This window comes from Antedon bifida, chromosome 3 (assembly GCF_963402885.1).
Source record: "Antedon bifida chromosome 3, ecAntBifi1.1, whole genome shotgun sequence".
NCBI classification, from domain to species: Eukaryota; Metazoa; Echinodermata; class Crinoidea; order Comatulida; family Antedonidae; genus Antedon; species Antedon bifida.
The window spans coordinates 12,005,290-12,028,533 of record NC_136228.1 but is presented as its reverse complement, the minus strand read 5'-3'; the positions used below and the strand labels follow the sequence as shown (position 1 = coordinate 12,028,533).

The 23,244-nt window shown below is 31.1% G+C and overlaps 1 protein-coding gene and 1 long non-coding RNA gene across 3 annotated transcripts; one reads left to right on the top strand and one right to left on the bottom strand.

The window, feature by feature from the left end:
- Positions 1-891: 891 nt before the first annotated feature.
- Positions 892-3,800, bottom strand: LOC144837623 (uncharacterized). Its single transcript, XR_013611535.1, has 3 exons — positions 3,679-3,800; positions 1,931-2,109; positions 892-1,434 (listed from the first exon to the last, which is right to left on the bottom strand). It is a non-coding gene; the product is annotated as an uncharacterized LOC144837623 (long non-coding RNA).
- A 584-nt stretch (positions 3,801-4,384) lies between these two features.
- On the top strand, positions 4,385-22,989 carry LOC144837135 (SUN domain-containing ossification factor-like). Of its 2 annotated transcripts, XM_078692144.1 has the most exons (17): positions 4,385-4,628; positions 5,213-5,315; positions 9,415-9,548; positions 10,010-10,102; positions 10,451-11,598; positions 12,638-12,824; positions 14,139-14,246; positions 14,864-15,028; positions 15,438-15,508; positions 15,918-16,025; positions 16,681-16,756; positions 17,083-18,348; positions 18,895-18,982; positions 19,552-19,656; positions 19,871-20,096; positions 20,793-20,854; positions 21,357-22,989. In XM_078692144.1, the coding sequence occupies exons 1-17, from the start codon at positions 4,570-4,572 to the stop codon at positions 21,663-21,665; spliced, it is 4,308 nt and encodes a 1,435-aa protein (XP_078548270.1). In that variant the 5' UTR covers positions 4,385-4,569; the 3' UTR covers positions 21,666-22,989. The 2 variants fall into 2 exon arrangements, with proteins under 2 accessions (XP_078548270.1, XP_078548272.1); XM_078692146.1 differs by lacking the exon at positions 20,793-20,854 and having other exon boundaries at positions 21,357-21,453.
- Positions 22,990-23,244: the final 255 nt, after the last annotated feature.

Sequence of the window (23,244 nt, the reverse complement as noted above, 5' to 3'; positions counted from 1 at the left end):
TCAAATTGGTATTGAAATAAGTCTCATATTACATACTGGCCTATTAGTAGCATTATTTACATGATTTAATATAATAACTTTGTGTCAGGCGAATTGATGTAGTAAACTTTATAATAATAGTATAGTAATCAATAGTTTAAAAGTGATAATAATATATAATTGTAAATATTACAGTAACCAAAATAGTATCGCATACTACTAGCAACAAAATGTTATTATCTAAAACAAGCTTAAAACTGTTTTTATATTTAACCATAATTAAATATCATGCTTGGTGATTGGCATATATAAAACTATAATATTTAATGGACTTTCACATTACTGTAAATAAACACGAATACTTTAATCGTAGTTACGTTAGAAATGAAAATTTGATAGCCATACATTCTCCTTTGTACATTATTATACATTGTTATATCATTTGACATTTCTGTATAGGTGTTTTAAAGTATAAAGAAGTAAATATCCTTTAATCTGTTTACATATTTGAAAGATTAACACAATTTCAGGCACCATCCATCATCAAGATATTGCTCATAAATGGCATCGTGTGCTTAACATCAGTGCCTTATTCTGCCGACTTCTTGGTTAATTTATCTTTAATGTGTTGCTTAAACAATGATTATATACGGGGGACTATAATCTTTCAAAATACTCAAAATCCACCTTCCGAACATTATCATAGGTGGAGTATATTTTCTAAAAATTATTAAATAATAAAAGAAATGGATATGATTTATGATTATAAAATGGGACCGGAGGCCTTTTCTGATTTAATAGTGTTTGTGAACTCTGGCCTAAATAGGGATGTTACTGTTTACGAAAATTATATTATTATAATGGCAGATGAATATGAATAAAGACTACTAACATACATATGTATTATAAGATAGTGGTATATGAATAAACCTTGGAAAACATTTTGCGTTTATTTCAGTTACTTTACTTTTTAGTCGCGTGGACGCGAGTCTACAGTTCACTATGTCGGTCGGTCGGGCTGTCTGTCGGTCTGTCTGTCGGTCTGTCTGTCGGTCCGGTATCACTATGCATTGTAGCACGCGACTTAATGGCTGTTGGCCTTGTTCTATTAATAGGTATAATTGTAAGAAATATATATTGGGGTTTTCTTTTGACGAGGTTGGAGACAAAGAGATCCCCATAAAAACTTACATAGACGGGTGAGCGAATGTTTAGCTTTTCGAGACCCTACCTGTTTTTGAGAGTCCGCGAACACTTTGGAAGTGAACTTTATGCAATGTTCCCAGCAAATGGAGATGTTGTTTATAATGTGCCATAGACAACTTAATGACATGCAGTCTGGTAAACTGTGTTAACTTGTTGAAAACTCCGAATCAGGATTAGTTCACACGTCACTCCAGCATGTCTACCGTAAAGTGATGAGTTGCAGGAATGTTGTGGATTACCAAAGCAATCCTGTGGAGAAAAACAGTATAGAATTGAATATTATGTCACCATCACCGTATACTTTACCTTTAACATTTAGCAAATATGATGCAAAGAAGTGGCTTCTTCGTAGTTTTCATTAAACTTTCGCACCAGACAGGCCCAAAACCACCACCATCACCATTCGTTTCATCACCACAACAAAGAAGATGTATTGTCCCCACAAAACATGGAGTATTCAACAATGTTTTTAAATATTTTTGTTTTGTTTTTTTGTTCAGGGAGACAATATATCTTTAATATCTGTGTTCTGTTTCTTTGGACCAATATTTCTCACTTTAGGCTGACCCAACACCAGATTTGTATCTTTCTCGGGAATCTGCAGCCTACTTTCATTCATCCTTCTCTGCCTTCTCGTCATTTTAATTATACTGTATTCTTTTGTCTCACTTCTTTGTTTTCTATATATTATTATATTTTTTTGAAGGAAGAAAAGAAATGTTCTGTTGAAAATAATTTGATTTACATTTTCTCTTCCAACTGCAGTTCTTCAGCGATGAATGCAAGCATAGCCGTTGAATATTCCTTATTTCTTTCACTGGAATTAAACTCTCCATAAAGGTCGATATTCACAATGTTCCCTTCGGAAGTAGTCCCACCACCACGACACATACGCAATCCGTTATTGATTCGAACAGTAACAAACTATATAAAAAATGTCAAACAAAACTATGATTTTATATTATATCCCATTAAACAAATAATAATGTCTGCATTTTATCACATTCCGACAGTAGCCAAGAAGTCTCCTTGTAGTAATATTGTTTATTTTGTGTATGGAGTTTTGTCAAGACCATGCATTAAAAATGAGGAATTATTTTACTGCACGGCTGTCAGCATTGAGTAATTTAAATTATTAGCTAAGCTGAAGACTAACCAAATATTCGGTGTGATCATATCACCAAAAAATTCTACATAATAACTTGTCTGCCAAACAAAATTTAGCGCCAAAAAATGTTTCACAATGTTGAGTACAAGAAGTTATTTTTTTATTTTTTTTTTATTTTAACCATATTTAATGAGCATTTGCTGATCATTTGGGACCCTCAGAACAGATACAATACACAAAATACAACAAAAACAGAAAAGTAAAAGAAAACCAAAAAATAAAAATTAATTACATAAGACTAAAAATCTGAATAAGAAAATTTGAAATATAGAAAATAACTGATATGTTAAATTAGGCAAAAATATATAAATATTTAGATCTACAATTTTACAATTTAAAATCTGGAAAAGGATTACATAGTTTTGAGAAAAGTCATAAGTCTAGTTTTGAAAGAGGAAAAGGATAAGGAATTGCGGATAGATAGAGGAAGATCATTATAGAAATGAGGGGCCTTGTAGCTGAAGGAGAGTTTGAAAATTTCAAGAGAGGGTTTAGGAATGTGAAGATTTCCCTTTGAGATTTGACGAGTAGTCATCCTCCCATTGGCAATAATTTTAGTGAGGAGATGGCATAAGCCTTGAGGAGCAAGAAGATTTAGGGTTTTGAAAGTAAGACAACCAAGTTGGTAGTGGAGTCTTTTCTGAAGAGGAATGGTATGGGCTAGTCTAAAGTGATCATCAGAGAGGTGTGACATAGGATGAAGTTTGAGAATAATGCTTAAAGCTCTGTTTTTTTTTTGTTTTTTTTGTTTTTATTTGTTTTTTTGATTTTTTAAAGGTAACATAATATTATGACTGGCCTAACGTTTTACTTAGGCCTACAAAAAGTAGACAGACAACATTTAAAGTCTATGATGGCAGTGAAATGTATTTTTTTATGTGAAATACATCGAAGTAAGTATTTTCTGAACAATTTTACATCAAAATCATTTTTATTGCAAACGTCAAATACTTTTATTCGTTTTTAACAAGATATTCCGTTAGAGATTGAATATATACCAATAAATAAAACAATAATAGTAGAAAGGTTTACGTCTAGTTTCATTCTAACGACCATTTCGTTATTTAGTCTAGACATGGCAAAAACATCTCAATGTCAACATTTCAGAAAGTGTGGTTTCAAACCAAACGTATCCATTGTGAACAAAAATCAATAAATCAACCAATTTACAACATGGTGTTTGTGCTTAAATATTGATGCTCTCTGAAACAGCCGTCCTATGATATACATCTTTATTATAATGTTTTTCAAAATATTTAAAAAAAACCCAAAAGCTAAAATAAGACAGCATTGCAGAGATGGCTGTACATACGATAGACACTTACCTTCTTATCAAGAAGCTTAGTAAGGAAATTCCTAAGTTTTTCCTGGAAGGAATCTGGAACGTTGTTTGCTGGTATATTAGTATCAATGACACAAAGACTATAGGTTATTCTATTATTATACAAACTCGTAGCTCAATTTAATCACAAAAGAAATATGCAGATGTCTTTTATACAGATAGATAAATGCTTTTAACCGGGTACGTTAGTTAAATTTAATCGTCTCTTCCCTGTTTATAATAACTGGTTGATTTCGATCTAATAATACATAATATTTCTTTATTATTGAAACACATGTTTTGTAGTGTGTAGTTTATAGGTAACATTATTTATTACTTATTTTATTAAAACAATTGTTCCTATTCATCTCATTGGAGCCTAATTTGTCTACGGTCACGGAGGAAAAACTATATGGAAATGATATAAAAGCATTCTGTCATTGTTCATTTAGGTATAGATTTTAATTTTAAAAATGGTTATTTTAATAATTTTAAAAATTAATCATTAAACTTACATTAAATACATTAAATTAAAAGAAATGACATTACGTGCAAAAACTGGACACTCTTAGTAGTACTCGGTACTGCATTTTGTATTAATAATAATAATTATTCAAGATTTTGAAAATGTTGAAAAAGTTAAAAGAAAAGAAATAAATCCTGAAAAATAGATGGCTCACTTTCCTTTCTTTCTCTCTGTATGATTTAATACACGTCATCTCGGCCGCATCAACAAAAACAAAACACGGCAAGCTATAATATTACACATGCTCGCTCTCCCAAAAACCAGTACAAGCAAGATTTTGTTGATACTATTTATCACCGTTGTTGCCGCCGCCCCCCGCACCTAAACTGTAAGCCTCTGGCCTAAGGGACAGAAAGATGTAAATTAATTATGGCGAAAAAGAAATTACATAGAACAACTATATTGCTGTTTGTTTTTCTCATATCAAGGTATTTCCTTCTATTTTTTGTTTAGCTAGCTAGTAGGCCTAGCTAGCCTAGGCCCAGGCCTAAAGGTTAGGTTAGGTAGATTCAGGTAGCTAGGCTTTTAGACCTAAACCTAGTCTAGGCCTAGGCCTAGTATCCCAGGCTAGTTATGAGTTAAGCTAGGCTAGCCTACAGTATATAGGCTAGAGTCTCACTCAGTGAGCAGAGGTCGGCCTAGCTAAGCAGTCCATTTTATTAATATATTGTTGAATATCATGAAGCATGCGAATATGATTGAACTGGTCGCGGTTATTTTACTGCACACGATACGATTCTAGGTTTTGGGTTGCGTTCATTTCCTGAAAAAGTTCAACTCAATACAACACAACTACACATACAGCACATCAACATATTTGTTGTTACTTCAGTAGCGTTCAGTTGCTTGGAGCCCTTACTCCAACTGAGTTGAGTTGTGGGGAGGTCGACATTAAGCCACGCTTAAATTTGAAAATGACAATTTCAGACATGGTTTGTTTGATTAGTAATTGTTCTATCTGTGTATACTTACTGTTCTCTTTCCTTTTTTAACCAAATTTTTCTCATTTCAGCCTCTTATTCAGTCTGTCACTATGTTCAGATCATGCAAGACAAAAAACTAGTGATGACCATGGACATGAGACAAAACAAAGTAAAGCACATATTCTCCCAACGGTAAGCAAGTCCATTAATTATGGGTGGGGAGGAGGTTCAATATTTAAGTACCGTATTTATTTGAATAAACTCCCCGAACCCCCACCATTTCTATTTGTAGTAGAATTCATTGATTAACATGATCTACAATTTACCAAGTATTTTGATACAATATTACTGTATTTTATCACTTCTCGATGTTAATTATGTTGTATTTTTTCATATCTAGGAGAGGTATTTATTTGATTATACATGTTACCATATTTAAAAAAAATAAATGCCTCCCTCGAATCAACATCCCAAAAAAACCCACCTGAACAAAAAATGCCCCGGGGCGAATAAATATTGTATTTTTCAACAACTTTGCATTCAAAAACTTTTTTTATAGTTACATCCCTAATTTACCAATTTAACATATGTATGATTTGATTGTTTGTGACATACTTAATTAATGCACTTGATTTAATGTATTGGTTTCTAATGCATTGGAAACCATGCTGCCACATATTTGACTTCTGTCTAATATAGCTATTCATCCAGCTGCAGCATTTTTAAATGCATTCATCAATTTTTCGAGGATAACAAATAAAATCTAAAAATAAAATGAACATTAAAAAAATTATAATAGTATAATAAATAAATATTATAATTCATTTTAAAATTTAAACTAAAATTATATAATAAAAGGAGTTCCCATAAAGTTGTCTGTCCTGGATCCAGGGTGCTTAAAAGTAAATGTTGATCATGTAAAAAATGTTGCTGGTTAACACTTAATTACTTCCTGTGTCTGTCCCACTCCCATACCAGTTGAGGTGCAGGCTGCCTTAATTATATTTGGTCAAATGAACACAAAACTACTAGAGTTTACTTCAAACAATCACTACCCTTTGAAATTTGTTTAGTACTAAAGTATTCTAATACAGTAAGTACCTCTTAAGTACACATTGTATAAACACACCTGTTACATTAATTTTCCACTGTGCATAATAATTCAGTTTACAGAGATGGGTACTGTAACAAGGGCGGGGAGTTGAAAAACTGGGTACCTGTCCTACAATTCCATCTGGGTATGACTGTGGTTACAGAACACAATTTCAGTGGCCCAGTGGCCATGTAAAATGGATTAATTAACACAACAATAAGTAATTAACAGTTTAATGAGTGTTACAATAATACTAATTAGTAATAATTTGTATGAATTTATAATTTTTTTATAATTAAATTTGAATGAAAGTGTACTGTATTTTAATGAACCTTATCAGCAGATGTTTTTATAGTATGTGGGTGTCAGGCATGTTCATCATATCTAATGTAAATAATTGTAGATTATGTCCACAGGAATATCAAATAAATCTGGAAAGTGTACAGATAACATATTAGATCTTGCTGGCAAAAATGTCTTTTTCCTGACCGTAATTTGTTCACATCAATTGATATTTTAATTTACAACTGAGAATTAAATTGAAGGAATTTTTTAACCAGGCTGGATGGACAGGGTCGTCAAACAACATACCTAAATTGAACAGTCTGTAACATTATGCAGAATACGAATATTAACTATAGTACAGTACATTAAGTCATAATCATGGGGTCACATGTCATTTAAATTAATGTTAGTGAGTTGTTTGACTGACCGGCAAAAAATCATAATTGAGTTGAGAATCTGTAATACCCTGATAACGCAGTAAATCAAGCTCCGTCGTATTATAAGTTATGTCTGAAAAGTTACGTTTCATATTATGAATTTCCTGATGATTTCCTTATACAATACATAGAATATGAATAATATTTATTGGTTACTCTCTCTTAAAACGGAGGAACACACTCGTAACAAGAGGTTCGACCCATACAAAATGTTTACAAAATATAGTCATACAGTGTACAGTATATACAATATCCTGGATATAAAAAGTTAATAATGGTTCACAATTACAAAACATCAAGCAGCACAAATTCTACAGACTTATTTAAACAGTCAAAAAGAAAAAATATTTAATATTTCAGTCCTATGTACAAAAACCTTTGTAATTTATATTTTGACTATGATATTAAAATCCAAGAATTATTATTTACTTATGAGACTATGCTAAATTTGAAACATGTATTTTGTAAAGGTTAAATTTGGATCTGTCATTGAATCATTGAAAATAACTCTCCATATTAAATTTTCAAAACCATACTTAAAATAAAATATTGTTTACTGCATTTGCAATACCTGTTTCCTGATTCTCTAAAATTATTTCATTGACTCTTCCATCTGTTTGATATCATGAAACAAGATGTGACATTTTATTTAAAGAAAACATTTTTTATAAACGCAGTATTAAAAAAAAGTATCATTTTTAAAAATAATTCATATAGAAACAATAACTGATTTGGTAGATTTAATATAATTATGTAATGTAAATATTATGAAACAAAACTGAAAGCATACTGACACACTAACATAATTATTCTTTCATTTTTTATTATAAATTATAGACTACCATCTATATACATTTAAATTTATTTGCGTGTACAATATTTCAAACTGAAATCCACTACTCATAACATGTAAACATTGTTTTAACTTTTAAATAGAAATGTTGAGAAATGATCAACTTTATTGTGCAGGTCTTTTGCTATCTTTATTGTCTTTGCCCTCGATATAAAAACCATTATAGGGTCTTTAATGCCTTCTCAGATTCCGGCTTCTGCACATAAAATAGCATCCCAATGTTTCGTTTCATGACGATCCACGCCGATCTTTATACTTGATATGCGCATAACCTTGCGGTGTGTCGTCAAAACGAAAAGTGGCAAATGCTAATCTGACGCGAACTGGAGCTGAACCTGAGCAGGTGTGGAAGAGCTCTACATTACACATTACAGTATATTTGAACCTGATTGGGAAATATAGAGGGTAAACTTAATGAAGCTGTTTGGTACAGTTTTTTCACATATGCTGTACACCTGCTGATATCAGCTCTATGCTTATATTGAGGTTTCAGTTTAGTTTATTTCACACAACATATAATAAATATACATTTGTGATGATAAATATTTAATAATAAAATTTCACTGTGCATGGAGATTTCCATAAGCCATAATGGCTTTAAGTCTGAACCTCCAGGAAAACAAACAATAAATATGATGATGGCTGATATAAACAAGAAAAAAAAACCTTCACTTTAAATGAGGTCATAATCTTTTATTCTTTAATAACAACTGAAAAACACTATTATATTGAATATTCTTTTGTGCTGTACTGTATGACACTGTATGTATTAGGCTATACAACAATGAAAGCATACTGGTTTCAAAGATATAAATCATGAGATGATTGAACTGAGGATTAGAAAACAAAATGATTGCAGTATTAGAAAATGAAATCCTTTAATATGTTAATGTGAATATAATATCATTTAATAACACATAAAACAATAGGCTTATTTGGCTGGTATGTTTTGAGGAGAGAGCTCATTAGACCCCCCCCTCCCATACTCCCCCCTCCCCCCGCTCTGTTTCTGCTACTGTATAAGTTTGAGTAGATCTTTTGTGAATAGTTTGATGACCTCTCTTTTAAAAATTTATTTTATTACGGTATTTTCATACTTTTATACAATATAGTAAATGAACAATAAAAAAAAAACAAATGATGACCTCAATAATCGATCAGTCGAAAAGCATTAATAATGCTAGATCAAATAAAAGTGAAGCAAACCCACAAAAGTCTATTTTTTGTGTTCAAGTATAATCCCATCCCCTCATTTAGGCTAATTTTAGGTGCAAGATCCATTATTAATACAATTTGACTTGAGTAAAATAAATTATACCATATGAAATACCTGCTTTAAACTGACGTGGGAAATTTGTTCCCTAATAATATAATTGTAATTATTTTTATAGCAATCTGAATGTATTGTTATGCCTTTTGGATGTGTTTTATACTATTAGCTTTTTTTTGTATTTTTTGTCTTGTTTTGCCCTGCATATGCTTGGTCCTCCAAGCTGTGACCTAGGATGTTTGTTACATTCTTATGTTTTTTATTTGAAATAAAGGATGATTATACTACTTCCACCCTAAATTTACACCAAATTTTAAGTTTTGTCATACAGTATTAATTTATTTCTTTATTAGATACACGATGCTAAGAAACTTCAAGATAAAAACAAAGAAGTTGATGACAAAAAGGAAAGAAGAAGAGAAAATGAAAGAACTGAATCTATCCCAGCAACTCCTACCTCATCCTCATCATCATCATCATATAACAAGTAAAGCGTGATGTTATTAATATTTATCTTCTTATCAAATATCATGTCAATTGTTATCTGTACAGATAAATTAAACACTAGGCAAATATTTTCATTGTGAACATCCTGGTTCTTATACAAATATTGCAAGTTAAATGTATTTTATACTTCATCTCTCTATCTATGTCAATAGAACTATAATTATTTCCAAAAGTCTTGATAACAATTTCTGTTAGTAAATTAAACATTTTAGTAGCTTTTCACAGGTCTTGCATAAAAAATATGTTTCCGAGCGTGTGCAATTTTCTGAATTGTCAGTTCGGAAGTTAATTAAAGAAAAAATATGTATTGAGCTATAACGAAATTCCTCATGAATTTGGTACTATTACTGCAAATCAACATCATATTTTCATTAATTTATGATATGAAATTTGAAATATGTAAAATTAAAAGTTGTACTAATTCGTAAAATTATTATTCAGGTCTGAAGTCAGTCTCCAAACTAGTCACAAGGATTCTATAGAGACACAAATAAGTAATAATACTCAACAAGTTAGTGACGAAGAAAATAAAACGTAAAGTACTATATTTATTGTTATTTTCTTTTACCTTCAGCCTAATAATATAATTGTTTAGTATGCTTAATTGTATAATAGTGGACATAAAAAGGTGTACTCACGTAATATTTTGATAATTTTAAAATAGAAAATTTATATTGGTTAAGATTTTAGCAAAATGTATTTAGTATAACAAGCAGCCTTTGTGAGAAAGAATTTAGACAACATTTTCCCAATACAATTCCGATAATTTTCATATCCCGGTTGTTTCCATGCAGTAGGGAAAAAAACAACCAAACAACTCTCTCTTATAAGGTAGTTTAGTTTGTATTTTCTTCAAATTATTACTTTGTTTTTATGTTACAGAAAACAATCAGAAAGTGCAATTGGTGGTGGAAGTAATAGTAAAGCGGATATAAAATTTGGGAACCAACAAGTGCTTGGCGGTGAAAAAATAACAAATGGGCGCCAAGAAGTGCTTGGTGGTGTTACAGAAGATAAAATAACAAATGGCCACCAAGAAGTCCTTGTTGGTACAGAAAACAAAAAACCAAATGGGAACCAAGAAGTGCTTGGTACTGAAGGTAAAAAACCAACTGGGAACCAAGAAGTGCTTGGTACTGAAGGTAAAAAACCAAATGGGAACCAAGAAGTGCTTAGTGGTACAGAAAACAAAAAAACAAATGGGAACCAGGAAGTGCTTGGTACTGAAGGTAAAATAACAAATGGGAACCAAGAAGTGCTTAGTGGTACAGAAAACAAAAAACCAAATGGGAACCAAGAAGTCCTTGGTGGTACAAAAGATAAAATAACAAATGGAAACCAAAAAGTGCTTGGTACTGAAGATAAAATAACAAATGGAAAACAAGAAGTGCTTAGTGGTATAGAAAACAAAAAACCAAATGGGAACCAAGAAGTGCTTGGTAATGAAGATGAAGTGAGGCCAATTATACTCCCTCATCATGTGGTCAAGGAAGAACAACATGAGAACGAAGAGGAGAATAATAAAAAAGTGGAACAATTGAATACTGATGATTCTAGTGCTGGTCAAACTAGTGAATCAGATCCAAACCAGTCTGAAAAAAATATTGAAGAATTTCTGCGCTTAGATATAGAACAAGAATTGAAAGCATCTCGAAAAGAGGGAGTTGTAAAGGAGAAGGTGGAAAAGGAAGTTGTGGAAGGAGATATTTTAGAAGAAGAAGATGCAAAGAGTAAACATGATAATGTGCAATATACTAGTGATGAGCTAAAGAATGATGAAACAAAAACAATGGAAAAGAAAAGAAAAGAAGAAATAATAGATAAAAAAGAGAATGAATTAGAAGAAAATATAGAGGGTATACCAGCGTTTGATTTAACTAAAGAAGAAGATGAAAAGAAAGATGAAGATAAGATGGGAGGGAAAGAGGAAAAGATAGTGAAAAAGGAGGAAATAGATCCAATGCCATCATTTGATGAATGGAAACAATTAAAGCTTGTCATAAATGAACAAGAAAAATTAAAAATAAAAGGTACGTATTTTATTCTATTATTACTTATTCACAATTGGGCAGGTTTATGAATGAATGAATTCGTTTCATGCTTCGTGTGTGCTCTGTTATAAGTATCTAAAGCATTTCAGTGTCAATTAGTCCCACACCTAAATGTTATACAGGTACAGTACTGTGTAAAGGTCAAAGAGTTGATTTTGATCTATAAAAACAAGAGATATTGTTTTTGAAACTGTATTTGAATCTTCCTGTTTCTGCTGCGTAGCACATCAATGAACTGTTTATTTCAAATATGATTTGTTTAGACCGCATTTCTATAAATAAATGTGAAACTGGAAAGATGTGAAAAAAGTTGCCTTAATTGATTTATATTTTTAATTCAATTCAAGTTCACATTTATTTAGACAAAAAGACATTTTACACGGATAAATTTTCTTTACTTGTAAAGCCCCTTTACAAAATGAAAAACAAATTGTAAATGTAGTTTATAATATTTTTTCGTAGTATTAGAAAGATGTGTTCCAATATAATAGGTAATCCATACATTTTTGTATAAACTGTACTTTATATATCGGTTGACCGAGTATGTATAGTAAAGAGACAATAACCTTTGTAAAAACTATTGAAAACTAACCAGTGAACGCCCTTGTTGAAACCAGGGAGTTGTTACAACTCCCTGTTAAAACTATTGTAGTGTAGTTTGTTTTCAAGCATGTATTATTAAATCAAATCTGGTATATAAAATGTATAATGCCCAAAGCTATACTTGTTAATTATATTGATGATGACTTGATATCTAAAAATTTCCTATGCTCAATCGAAACAAACATTAAATTTTTTTTCAATTTTTCTATATTTCTCCAATACTGAATATACTACTCTACACATTTATAAGCATATAATGTAGTATGTGACCTTAAATTAGGTTGAACAAACGTAAGCCTAGTAGCTTTAATATTTGCTTATTATACAGTATATTTGTTTTATGCATTTTTTCTTATGTAACATAATTTTAAATTATTATTATAGGCTACTCTAACTAATTGCTTGTATTTTTTAGCACACATAGATGGCCATCCCATTCCTGTGCCCCGACATAACACAAAGCTATCGAGTAAAAACTATGCATCGGTGGACTGTGGGTCTAAAATTGTAGATTCCAATAAAGAAAGTAGAAGCACTGCATCAGCAATATTAACAAGCAATAGGGATGAATACATGTTGAACCCATGCTCAGCTAAAATATGGTAAGTATGTCGCTACCTCTTTTTTATAAACGTTATTAAATTTGTTAATTCCTACATGCGGCATTTATTTATATTCCATACCGTATTTATTCAAATATTTTATTTATTTTTATTGTTCAGGAGGGTTTTTAGAGCGGTGCTTATTCGGGGTATATGGTACCATGTATAATTTAAAAAAAAAACCCTAGATATGAAAAAATACAATACAATTATGTATAATAGGCCTACAACAAAAATTACGAGTGAGAATAAAAAACAATACAATTAATATCGAGAAGTGATAAAATAAAATTGTATCAACATTCTTGGTAAATTGTAGATCATGTCAATCAATGAATTCTACTACAGATAGAAATGTTTTGTAATATTGTGTATATATTCATGTGGCAAGGTATTTATTTGAGGAAATAAATAAAGGTCCCCAGAGCGTTTAATCGAGATCGAGGGGGTGTAGAAGCATCAAAATATTATGTTCTATGGGGCAGGGGAGGGGGTGTTTATTCAAAACGGGGCAAATAAATACAGTATTTGAGTTTGACAATAGTTATAAACTACATGCTAAAATCATTTGATTCAGCATTTGTAGGAAATGATAATTCTGAAATATAATATTTTATAATTTTATTTCTAAAGCTTTGTCTACTCTATTAAACTTTATGTGACAAAATTGTGATGTGCCCATGTACCATATTTGGGCATATCACTACAATATTTGGGCACATCACACCTTTTTTGTCAAACTAGTTTGATAGTATAGACAGAGCTTTAAGGTGCATATATATTATTTAGACAGTTTGTTATACTACAGTATACAAAAAACAAAAATAAATGTTAATTCTTAGGATATTCTGAAAACTATATAGGGAGTTACAGAAATATTAATTGTCATGTTCATTATTATAGCCACCTTGCAAATTCACTCAACATTAATCTATTTAATAGTTTAATATAACAAATCCATGCATTACAATACGCATTGTATCCAAAATCCAATAAATACAGCAAATCTAACAAACAAAACTCAATAGATAGTGGATTTACTTGTATTGTTATTGAAGTATGTCTGTTACTAATTTTGCCATATTTTGTTTATTTAACACTACTTAAATTTTTAAAACTGGTAAATTTTGGTAAATTTACAGTAGTAAACTATTCCATTTTGCTTTTTATCACATTTTTTATTCATTAAATTATATAAATTAAAGATTCTTGAAAAGATTAAAAAGAATTAAAACACAGTTATTTTTTATTTGAAATGAAAAGATTCTTATTTAAGATTGAATTGATAAATTTGACCTGTTATTGATGTTTAAGGTTTACAGTTGAAATGTGTGAGCCTATCCAAGTAAAACGAGTTGAAATTGCTAATTTGGAACTATTTTCATCAACACCTGAAAGCTTTAAAGTCTTCACAAGTGACAGGTAAATCTAAACAAATGTTTTAGAATAGTATTAAAGGCTAGAAACATTTAACATAGACATTTTCTCTTAAGCTTTGTCTACTACAAAAAAATGGACATGATGATGTCATATCACTACCATATTTGGGCATACCACTACCATATTTGGGTACATGACACTTTTTTTTTTGTCAAACTAGTTTGATAGTGTAAACAGAGCTTGACAATTAGTGAAAATGATGCTTTAATGTCTTAAGAGCAAATTGAACTTTGTTGTAATCGACAGATACAGTACTGTAGATCATCAACTATATGCAATTCCTGGTTCCCCCCTCTCCACATAGAATTTTGAACTGCAAGAACATTGGAGTCTGCCCTCTAGCTATAGAAGCTCATTGTAGTAGACAACCTGGTTTAGAATGAATAAGAGCTAGGTTATTCAGGAATGATACAATAAGATGTTCCAAAAGTTTGAACATGGTTTTATTAAAGTTAATTTCAAATTACACAAAAAACCTTTTATTATTCTACAGGGTATATATATTGATTTAGTGTATGTATACACAGCCATATGCTATTCAAGTTAACACATATTTTATTGAACTGATTTTGAATGTGTATTTCATTTATGCTTTGTAGATACCCAACATCCTATTGGCGTGAAGTTGGTCTGTTTTATGCTAGAGATGAACGTTCTTTGCAAACATTTACAGTACACGACGAGACTTTATTTACAAAATTCATAAAAGTAGAATTCTTAACATTTTTTGGAAAGGAACACTACTGTCCAATATCATTATTGAGGTGTGTTGTTTTTTCATATACAAAATATTATATTACCTTGTTATTATTGAATTAACTATGTTTTTATTCCACCTTAAGGCCAATTTACACAGACAAGTGGTAACAGTAAAAAAATATATAATCTATGTTATTCTTATGACCATTTACACACAACGGATGGAGCGGACAGGCGGTTCCCGCTCAAGATAGATACAGACTCCACATGGACAAGCTACACAGTTTTCCACTTCCATTACCGCTTGTCTGTGTAAATTGGCCTTTAGTGCAATACCATAAAGAATAATATTAATTTATTTGAAAAAGAGATTCTTTTGTGAAAAGAAATGAATGTTAACATATAACAGAATGTTTTTCAGTCTTGCAAGTAAGATTTAAACTAAATTGTAATTTAATACATTGATTTATTTAGAGTATTTGGTACCAGTATGGAAGAGGAGATTGACAGTGAAAGTGAGCAGCAAATAGATCCTAGTCCAGCAGGTAATAAGTGGCAATTAGTAGGCCATGGCATTATAGAAAAATAGTTACCATTGGATTAGGTGGGCTAAAAATGATTTGAAGAAAATAATTACAGTGGCTAATCCAGCTGGTTGCCCTCCCTCCTTTTTTGATGGCTAATATTCTATGACATGGTTGCGCTCCCTGCATTAGTGGCTCGGTGGGCAACAGTGCTATATCGATCAGCTTATGAAATTGCAGAGCCAAAATAAAAATGCCATTTTAATACATTTATTAAATTTATCATCATTGATTACATTATTGTTAATGTTACTGTAAAAAGTAATAAGCCTGCTCTTTCAAAATATGTATTATAGTACATGTACTGTAGGTCCTTGCTATTTTCATTTAAATTCAATATTTTTAAGATCTAATATTTTTGATACTTTAGAAGTGCTGCCAGTGCATCCAACAGTCTCTCCAGAAGACACCGCAGCTGGAGATGGTATCTTTGACAGCGTTATCAAAATAGTGAAAGAGGCTGCTAAAGCATTCCATGGTGAGAGCTTTATACATATCAATAATATAATATGACTAGACAAGCCAATAGGTTAATATCTTCTTCATCATCTTCTAGGAGCAAACTTCATAGTTGAAGGCTACTGCTCCACTAAGGGTCCCATTGTTGTGACATCGGCAGCCAACTACGGCGCCAATTCGTCTGTCCACGACAGTGTGTGCGTATGATGAATTTATATATTTAAACAAATCTATCATGTTCGAAATGAATTGTAAACATTTTCTGTTGACCACTTAAACTAGTACAGTATGGTATTTCCTGTGTTGTAGTTTCTGACTACTTTTTGTGAACAATTCCAGTGGCAATTGTACAAAATTGTATAAAAAGTATAGAATACAAGACTTAAATACAAGATTTTTGAAATTCTAGATTTACATTTGTAAAAACTGTCAGTATATTTAGGGCACAAAATTATTCACATTATATTCTAATAATCATATATTTTAGCCATAGGTAGTATAACTTCATTTTTTCTTATCTCAATTCTATGAGATGTTTTTTCTTTGCATAACTGTAATAACAAACATTTTCATTGAAACAATGTCAAAAATATTGTAAAAAACTGTAAAAATACTTGTCAGAAAGATAACATATCTTTGTTTAACTTTCATGCATGCATTTACTTGCATTTCAGCTGAAGTAAGAATTCCTGTTGTAGCTGAAGATATTCGCAAGGATGAGTTGCTCTCTTGTTTTCCATATTCTAATGGGTAAGAGTAAATTGTTCTGTGATTTTATAATAATTTATACTATAGGTTAATAATTCATTATTTGTATTTTATATTATGTTGTTTAAAGGTTTGCATGGCGAATAAACACTAGTAAAGTTAGGTTTGTGGTACACTAGCCTAACTTTACTAATTTATGTTGAAAAACTAATTTATTAAAATTGAAATATTATGTTTTTGTTTCAGGTATTGCACCCTCTAATTATCTAAATTGTAAATTATGGAAAAAGACAAATTTTCCTTCTTTAATTTAATTAAAATTTTGAATTATTACAAACTTATGATTGTTTGTTTTTCTCTTTCAACAGCGTGTCCAAGAGGCCCTTTAATTCGCCCAATAAGGCACAGTTGAAAAAGACTGATACAGCAACTAAAAAAAAGATTGAATTGAATAAAGCAACATTACCAATAAACCAAAAGTCTTCAGATTCTTTAGAAAATATAACCTTACAAGATTCAATCTCACCATCACCACCAATCATCCAACATATTGGATGCAAGATATGCCAGTACTGCTTCATTCCTCACTATGGTGATGTGTTCCATAAGTGCCATCTAGTTAAACTATCAATATCTGAAGTTGGTGTTTACTTCTGTTGTTATGATGCTCCAATCAGAACTCTGGTTTACACTGGTGCCATTGGTCTTAAAGCTTCTACTATCAATGAGGGTAATAGTAACAGTAGCGTGAAAGTGAATTCTGTTAACATCAGTAGTAAAGTGATAGATGCAAGTGGCATTAGTGTGTCAACCTCCTCACTGCAGTCTGTCAATATTCAAACATTCAATGTCCAACCTGCTGTGAGTTCTAACCTAGAAAGCACGCCTGCTGCCGCCATACCATCTGGTATCGATTCCTCAAAAGAAACTCCTCCATTACCAGCAAACACTTCTTATGAAACAACGAAACTTGACCTGAAAGTACATGGTGTTCCTTTAATGACAGAATCAGATAATGTTAAAACTAGCAAAGCTGATGAACTAAAAACAAAAGATGTGAACTTGCAAAAGGAAAAAGTAAACAACATGATTAAAGAGGAATTAAAAGTGGATGTTACAGTAACTGCTGAGGCATCAAATGGAAAACCCAAAATAGAACACCAAGGTTCTCCAATTGCTTTAGAGACAACAGAAAGTGAGTCATTGACCGATAGTCATTTAGAAGAACATGTTGACACTGTGAAAGAGAAAAAGGAAGATCAGACAAATGTAGGCAGTGTACCAATTAAAATAGAACCTGTTAAAGAGTCTACTTCAGCAGAAACTCTTAAAGATGATGTAAAACCACCGACAGAAGCTGCCGCTCCATCACATGTTAAAGAACAGCCAGCATCTGTTGCCACAGACTCTGTCCAAAAAAATTCTGAAGCAGCTCCTGACATCACTTCAAATCTGAAAGTTAGCAAAGAACATGATAACAGTACAAAACCAAAACCTGGTGATGGAGCATCTGGAAATTCTTTTGGTTTTGGGATTCCTAAGGAGTCTGTACTTATGAGACTTAACAATCGGATTAAATCACTTGAAGTCAACTTGTCATTAAGTAGCCTATACTTACAAGAACTTAGTCAGCGGTAAGTTTAGATATTTGTAATCTGAAAACTTATCTACTTTTTTTGTTATCATTGACACTGTGTGACACTTGGGATGGGATGTAATGCCATTGGTCCTGTGTGCATATAGTGGATGTTAAAGAACTTGGTATCACTATTCGAAAAGATTAGGGGATCCTCTCCCCATGTGCTGATCTGGTAGGTGCTGCTAGCTGCAGTGGATCTATATAAAGCCTAATCTGTATTTCCTCAGTTTCCAGTTAAGCTTTAAGATGTCATGATTATAGTTAAATTTACTCAAAATATTCACAGGGTTTGAATTGATCAGTTAATAATCATTGCATTTAATTTCATGCAAAAAATAGCCAGTTTTTCTATCGCATTTCAGTACTTGGATGGAGGAAACGGGGGTACATATTGTAAAATGTAATTAATAAGACTAATTTAAACACTACTTTAACCATAATTAAACATGTACTTATTTTACAGCTAAAGAACCTCAAACCCGTATAGATTATGTTCACTAACCTCCCAGATACATAATTTTTACTACTGTTCTTTTTTAAGTTATAAAAAGCAAATGGATGACATGAGGAAGACGTATGATACTAAAGTGGCAAAGCTCTATGAAGATGCAATGATAGCTGAGGAGAAGGTTAGATAATGGATTAATAATTGTCATTTTAAATATTGGCTAAAACATCATTAAAAATTCTTGCAATTTTAGTAATAGTCCTTACATATTTTTAAAAATGGAGTCAAATGACTGAGCGGTTAAGGCAGGCAGTACCTGTACCTAAATAGCCAACAATATCGGAATGGGTTTGAGGCTGACTCACTCTGGTGGCTGAACATGTCTTCTCGGATAAGGACTATAAACCGTAAGTCCAGTTTGTCCGGTGCTGCACTTTATAGAACCTAGTTCATTATTCTGTTACCCTGTAAACTGGTCCTGTTCTGATAGGACAGTGATTAATTTACTATTTGTAATCCTTGGCCACATGTGCCTAAATACATAAAATGAGAAATAAAATATCTAAATATTATTTAAGGTTTTTTTTGGTCAGGATTTTGAGAGAATGATACCTTTGATAATAATTGACAATGACAGCTTTTGTTTCCACCTGCCCTTATAAATAGTTATGAAGATAGTTATAATAGTTTAGTGTGATTGTTTTGGTGATCTGTGATAATGGTGTGAAATTAAATGTGTTTATTCCTCAGAAACAAATAGAAGCAGAACATGTGAAAGAACTTGAAAGTGAGATCAAGAAGTTAAAGACATCAATTAATAACTTGAATTATACAGTTGAAAATCTACATAACCAGGTAAGAAAAATCCTTTTTGTAATAAAACTCTGTTGGAGGTTTTCAGGCCTAGTGTGTGATGATTCCTTATTAGAAATGGTTATACACAAATTAGCAGTAGGCTGTTTTACATCCAAAACATTTTATTTGAAGTTTTAATGTGAATTGTATTTTGTGCCTTATTTCAAGATTCTTTTACCATAGAATTTAAACTGAATTATCACATTTTTTCTAGACATTTGAGAGTCATTTCTTTCTAATGCTGATAGAGGTTACCATCGTCTGTTGTCTGTTGGTTTGCACACGTTCTCGTCGACAGGTAAAAGAAACGTTGCCTGCAGGTCTGCAAGAATTGTCGATAACAACGCCTTCCAAGAGTCATGGCAGACGGAATTCGTACAGTGGTAGAATTAATCACAAAAGTGTTTTTAACTTGCCACATGAAGGTGGTAAATTAGAAGGTAGTGTACTGTCGAATACTGTATATTCTTTTTTGATTTTCTATTAATATGATATTTTGATTTTTGTTCTATAAATAATGTCAGAGTGATTATGATTTCATTGATGGATAGAGAAGGGGTGGTATGGGGGTGGTTAGAAAGACATTGATAAGAGCATTGCTTGAGAAAACCAAGTTTGTATATTCTGTGTATCCTCAAAAAAATATTTGAAGATCTCCCATTGTGGTAATATGGTATGACTCCACATGACTACATTTATTTTAAAGTCTAAAGCTCTGTCTACACTATCAAACAAACTAACAATCAAACAAAAAGTATGATGTGCCCAAGGTAGGTATGGTATGCTTAAATATGGTAGTGATATGATATCATCATGCCCATGTATGGTATTTGTCACATAAAGTTTGATAGTGTAGACAGAGCTTGATAGTGTAGACAGAGCTTTATATAATAAATTTATCAAACAACAATGGATTTAAATACAGTAATACGGAGATTTTGATTTGAGACGTAGATAGTATAGACAGAGCTTTAGGTTCATAAGTTCATTCTTACATGTTTGATTTATATGCAATAAAGTATAAGTATTGTTTTGCTTGGCTTTATGATTAAATTACAACCTGTTTCTGTTTTCACCCATAAATTTATTTTCTTTAAAGTAGCATGTTTCCTTTTTTGTTTTCATTTCCTGTACAGGAGGTTGTGAAGAATTATTAATAATCGAACCACCGACACCAATAAGACAGGCGTCTCTTCAGGTGATGATCCTTCATACCATTTGCACCTTATGTTTTGTTCTTTTGTAATAGTAATAACATTATGTAAATTGTTTGTTGAAATGTATCTTAGATGTTTCATTAATTTATTAATTGGCTTTTGATGTACATTATTACCTGATTTAGCCAAATCCATCTTGCAACACAATTTTGATTATACAGTCAAAGACCAATCATCATCAGTCATCAATCATCATCCATTATCAATCATCATCAATCATCATTATTGATCATGATCAGTAGTCATTAATCATCAATATCATCAACAATCATCATCAACAATCATCAATATCTTCAACAATCATCATAAATCATCAGCAATCAACAACAATTATCAATCATCAACAATCATTAACAATCATCAACAATCATCAATATCTTCAACAATCATCATAAATCATCAACAATCATCAGTAATCATCAGTAATCAACAATCATCAATTATTATTATTATTAAAAATACTTCTTTTTGATTATTTTACAGGCAAATGAAAACATGAAAAATCGACGTTTAAAAAACAAGCAGAAGCAAAAGAACAATTTAAAGTCATCGTCTGCTTCAAATTTGAAGAAAGAGAACAAAAGACTAAAGAGTAATACTTCTTCAAAGTCTGGAAACATCTCCAGTGCTGGGTTACTGTTTGGCATTGCTGCCAGAAAAGAGTCTAAAAAGCATAATGGTGCATGTAATGGGCAATTAAAACGACCAAAGAGTACAGAAAATCTTACAAGAGTTGAAGAAGTAACGCACGATAAGGGGCAGGATAGATTCAACTTCTGTAATGGGTACTGACTCTGTCTCGTAGTAGATTAAGTATACAGGACATTCAGCTCTGTGAAACCTTTTAAACAAACCTCAATAAGATTGTCTACTTGCCAAGATGTTACATTTCGAGGGTACTTTATGCATGGAAGAATGAGTGAATCTTACTCTTTTACGCTTTCTGTAAACTAAGGGCATCTTTCAAAATAATTTCTATTAAAACAGGACATCATAGTATACTCACATAGATTAATTTACAATCAATTTACTTTATGATCTCCTCCTTCTTGCTGTAGCTGCATTATTAGAAATAAACATCATTATCTAAGCAACTAGTAGGAGTGCATCCAGAGTAACATTATGGGCTGTTTATTGTCACTAGACAAGATACTGTGCACAAATCGTCACTATCAAAGTTGGCTAAAATGTGTTTCAACTGAAATAATTATCAAGCAACACTAGTGTAGTGATGCAGAGTTAGGAGAAAAATTAAAAATTATAATTTAATAATATTAAAATTTGCTAGTTCGCAATATAGAGTTTACTATTGAATTAATGTGTAAAAAGAATATGAAGAAATGGCAATACAGTACTTCCCTGCTTTTAAGCCATCTGATTATAATTTAAGAACATTGAAATTAGGAATTTGTTCTTTGTGTAGTTATTTCAAATGAGAAAAATAATAACGTTAAATTAAGGGTTTACTATTGAATTGTCTTTGGGTTAATAAGCATATATGAAGAATAGCAATATCTTTTAGCAATCTAAATACTGGCTAAAACAACTCTATATACTGGCTAAAACAACTCTATAACTTTTTAATTCACATTTAAAAATTTAAATTTCATTCCTAGTTGCCTCTGTAGATGTCTGAAATTTCTCATATTGGCTGTTTTATTTATTTAGTAGTTGCGTTAGTAATTATCTATGTTAGTGGTGTTTTTTTTATTTTGAATATTTATATTTTCATAATTATTGTAAAAACTTCTATTATATTTATTTAAATTTTTTTTGTGAGCGCATAAACTCATGTGTTGCACAGATACTGGAATATTTATGTTATAGACCAACAGAATTAGAAGTAGTGATGCTACATAGGCGAAAAATATTATAGTATAAATTGAAATTTTCTGTATTAGTTAGTTTAAAATATAATTTATTTTTTATTAATATTAAACAGTAATTTTTAAAGAAATGGTTGAATTTTGTTTTAAGATTATGTTTAAAATATTTATTTTGTTTGTTATCGCCTCATCATCTAGCTAGATTCTAGTGCATGTATAATTTATGCAAATTATTATTACTAATTACATTCCTAAAATATTAATATGGAAATAAATACATGAACAATGCAGCAGCCATTTTATTTTATGTTCTCTGATTTTCGAAAATAAATAAATAGCAATACTAAATGAGATGATGATGATGAAATTAAAATAAGATATATTTTATAAAAATTAATTACTGTAAGTTTAAATGAAAAAAAAATTGAGAGAATAAAGGAGCGCATTCGTAACGTTTTGAACTTATATTGCCTGTCAAAGGTTCATAAATCAAACGTAACCACTACGGTTTGACCTCTCAAATTATGCATGACCTATCTTATTTA